The following is a 4,173-nucleotide window of genomic DNA, read 5'->3' as shown; positions in this document are numbered from 1 at the left end:
TGTCCACTTAGTAAATGTCGTACCGAAACTTTGGCATAGATTGTCTCCTAATCTGATAATCCACTACCAGCCATTATATAGCCCACAGCTCCCATGAATGACATGAGCGTATGAAAACCTCCAAGCCGAACCACTATTGCTGATAGCTCTTCCGGCAATCCTAAAACCATTCCAGCAGCCTTAATATAAAGTGGCTGATCAAACGTTACCACGCAAGACTTTTGATTATATCTTTGACATTGTTCGAGAGCGAATGTAAGCGAAGTGTAGATTGTAGAGAGATTCTTTGGATTTAGATTTACAAATGGTAATATCAAGACTTTGCTTATTTCAAACTCTGTATCATTGCTCGTTGCTATTTGCATATAGCCACTCCATTCCCGGCTGGGACAAGGATGTTTCCAAATGTTTCCTAACATCCAAATTAGGTCAAGGTTTAGAATCTTTTCAACCCTGACCGGTGAGTTTTGTTCGAAAATTTCTTTAATAAAAACATTGGTAAGTCAGAAATATTATGTTTTTTATACGGATTGATTTCTATTTTACCAAAGGAACCAATCACATCAGCTGATATTTTTCATTTTTTCTTGGTACAACACATGACGTCTTAACGGAGGACGATGGTGATACACACATTATACCTCCCATACTATGAAAAGTACCAAATTCATCTAATGTATGTGTACTAACATCGGCATTGTCAAACACAAATTGTTTAAATGAGTTATCTGAAATTTGGGGATCGCTTGAGCTTAAGATATTGTTCTCATATTTTAGTACTTCTTGATAGCTACTGCATTTCCCTAAGCTCGACAACAAGTCAATTACATACCGAGAAGCGAAGTGCTTGTGGAGGTGAATTGCTAGTCCTAGCTGAATTGACGAGAGAAATGATCTAGGTCGGGTTACAGATAGCATTGAGTGACCAATAGTTCTATAAATAAAATAAACAAGCCGGCCACGTTTCGCTCTCGCGAAACGAAATTTTAAAGTCGGGGGCGGTGATGTGGGTTGAAATTGTCACGTGATTAGGTGCTGCTGCCATCTTCATCGTTTTTAGGAACCAATTCTGGATATTTCTGTTTTTCTTCCGTCTGCTTCGTTTCCTTTTCATGCTAAGATCTTGCTAAGATTAAACAAAGTTCGGAACATTTTGTAAACTAGTATAGTTCTTAGTTAGTACAGTTATTATTTAAAAATGAGTGTTAAGCTTGGAGCTAAATGTTGTGTAAACAACTGTTTAAGTTATTCCAAAACTCATAAAAGCTTATTTTGTTGTTAACTAAATCTCTATAAGTTCCCAAAAGAGCCAAGTCTTAAAAATGAATGGGTAGCTAGAGTTCAGCTAAGTTATAATGAAGTTGAAACTAGTCCAAGAAAAAGAAGGAAATGGTACCCAAAAAACTCTAGTTTAATATGTGGACTTCATTTTCAAGCAAATGGAAAAAAAAGCTATTTACAAAAGGTTCCAATTTACATATCAGGTCACGTACTTTCGCAATGTGTTTTATATCAAGCACTGTTGTACTCGATGATGACAAATCTGGTATGCTATTAAATATTGGATCGGAAATTGAGATCTCTTTAGATGTTGAAGAAAACTGTTCAATAAATTGTAACCCATGCCTTCCTTTAAAAAAAATATCAACTCAAGTTGATTTTGGTAAGATAATCTTTAAAATTGAGTTAATTGGCATGAAATATTAAAACTGTTTTTTTACATAGATCATACATATTTCTCTAATGTCAAGGACATAATTAGAGACTTGCAAAACAAGTTGATATTATCCAATCAAAAGAAGAGATAATGAAAGATGAAGTAAAGGAAATGAGGAGCCACGCTACAGTCTTGGAAATAGAAAATCAAAAGTTAAAGGAAGAAGTGGAACGGTTACGAGAACTAATTCAACAGAAAGATAAAGAGAGCGCGAAAAAACTATTTAGACTTGAAAATATGGCAAAATGTGGAGACAAGCTTAAATTTTACACCGGTTTTCCTACATATCAAGCTTATGACAGATTATTTCGTTATGTGGAGTCAGATTTATCCAGTTTGTCACTTTATAACAAAGGCCAAGGTTATAAGAGAGTACGAGAAAGAGAGGAAAGTTCTCCAGGTCGGCCAATGGCCCTACCATTTAAGGAACAATTATTTTTAACTTTGTGTAAGTTACGTGTTGGATTGTTGAATGAAGACCTAGCATATCGTTTCCAAATATCAACGACAACTGTCAGCAATTACTTCACAACTTGGTTGGATTTGCTTCACAGGAAATTAACTAAAATCCCAATTTGGCCTTCAAGGAATGTAATTAATAAACATATGCCACAAGAATTTAAAGATAAATTTCCATCAACTAGGACGGTGATCGATTGTACAGAGTTCTTTATTGAAACTCCTTCAGATTATAACACACAATGCGATACCTACTCAAATTACAAGCATCACAACACAGCAAAAGGATTAATTGGAATAACTCCGAATGGGTTTATTTCGTTTATCGCTCCATTAGCTCCTGGTAGAGAATCGGATGTTGAACTAACCGCTAAGAGTGGGTTATTAAATTTACTCGAGGAGGGTGACAGTGTCATGGCAGATCGAGGTTTTTTGATCCAGGATATATTAGCGGAAAAGGGAGTTTCGTTAAACATGCCACCTTTTCTCAATGGAAAAGAACAACTATCCTTAGAAGAAGAGATTGCGGCAGTGCGAATACACGTTGAACGTGTAATTAAAGAACTTAAAAGTTATCGCATTTTAAAATACACATTTCCTTATTCAATGCATGCAAGCTTGGAGAAAATTTGGTTCATTTGCTGTTACTTAGTCAACTTTTCTAATGAGCCATTATTAGATAGAAATAAATCGAACAAATAAAATTAATATTTGTACTAAAGTTTTATTTTCACTAAATGTCATATTTTGTAACTAACCGGTTAAAAATAATTTCACCACTAGCATGCAATTAAAAGTCGATTATTTACAACACTACAACTGTTTTAGTGCTGTAAATAAACGAATTTTAATTGTACGATAGTGGTGAAATAATTTTTAACTAGTGTTAATTTGTATGTACATGAAAGCCAGCAAAATTTCATTTAACAATATTTTGTACTTAAAATAATTTTTACGTAAACATCACTAGCTTTTAATTCAAGTTATATTTTAAATGTCACATCACAAGTCGCTTGTCACAAGTTTTCCATAAAAGTAGTATTTTCACTAAAATATCAATTTCAACATTTGTACTAAAGATTTATTTGCACTTAAGTATCACAATTTAGTTTTGGATTAAAATGATTAAAATAAAAATCGTCCAATTTTTGCAAAATTGTTTCAAAAAAAAATTAGGGTCAAAATTAATTATTTCACAAAAATAATCTACTCCTGTGTCTACGACAAAATCACACCAGGGCACACCTGTAATACCCAATTGACCTTGAACCTGATAATAGTAATTGTGGGTGCGTTTCAGCGATATTTGTCCCGATGCCTCCTTTTTTAAACAGACATTTAATTTTAGGTCTTTACGTGTAATTGCATCCTCAACCGTTAACCCAAGTTCTTTGGCCTTCGCTAAAGTTTTTATCTCAATGAGACCAAATGAATCGGTTTCCTTGTCGTAAATTAAACCGTCTGGCGAGGCTCCGATGACTGGAAAACCAGGGTTTATAACAAATCCAGTTTTAAAGGCAAAAGCTTTTCCTTCTCTTGTAGCTAAATACTTAGCTAAAGCCTTAGCCTCATTTACAATTCCTTCTCTTACATATTTGTTGTTAGAAATATCTACACTTCCTCGTAGGCTTGCAACAAACGTTTCATCCACCCCTTTTTTTCGTTTAACAATTTTGCCAAAATTGGAAGCCGTAAGTCTGTCTCTTCTCTCAGTCACCCAGAGTTGCGAAAATGATTGTTCCCGAGTCTGCTCTTCTATTAGGTTGGCTTCTTCAAGTGTAACTGTTAAGTTGTTAGGAAATTCAATGTCCTGTTCCGCGTGGATAGCTTGGGCTGGAAGCTTTAAGCGTTCTACAGATGCTGTAGAATTTTCAGAATCTACCGTAGCTATATCACGTGAAAAATTTATTGAGACCGATTCTTGCGGAGCGTAATCATTTTCTTCTAATATATTCTGCCACATATTCAGAACATTATCATCTTTAAAGGAGCTGGCT

General features: G+C 34.7%; 1 protein-coding gene across 1 annotated transcript; it reads left to right on the top strand.

Moving 5' to 3' along the window:
* Positions 1-1,807: 1,807 nt before the first annotated feature.
* Positions 1,808-2,878, top strand: LOC149930885 (uncharacterized). The gene has a single exon (XM_090157964.1). It carries the CDS (start codon positions 1,808-1,810, stop codon positions 2,876-2,878), a length of 1,071 nt encoding a protein of 356 aa, XP_090014090.1.
* Positions 2,879-4,173: the final 1,295 nt, after the last annotated feature.

The sequence above is a fragment of the Leiobunum rupestre genome, chromosome 9 (genome assembly GCF_980474605.1).
Source record: "Leiobunum rupestre chromosome 9, qqLeiRupe1.1.hap1, whole genome shotgun sequence".
NCBI lineage: Eukaryota > Metazoa > Arthropoda > Arachnida > Opiliones > Sclerosomatidae > Leiobunum > Leiobunum rupestre.
The sequence above is the reverse complement of the archived record's forward strand: the minus strand, read 5'-3'. Positions and strand labels throughout refer to the sequence as shown.

Excerpts from the sequence above, each read along its gene's own strand:
- LOC149930885 (XM_090157964.1), top strand. The coding sequence starts at position 1,808 with ATGAAAGATGAAGTAAAGGAAATGAGGAGCCACGCTACAGTCTTGGAA.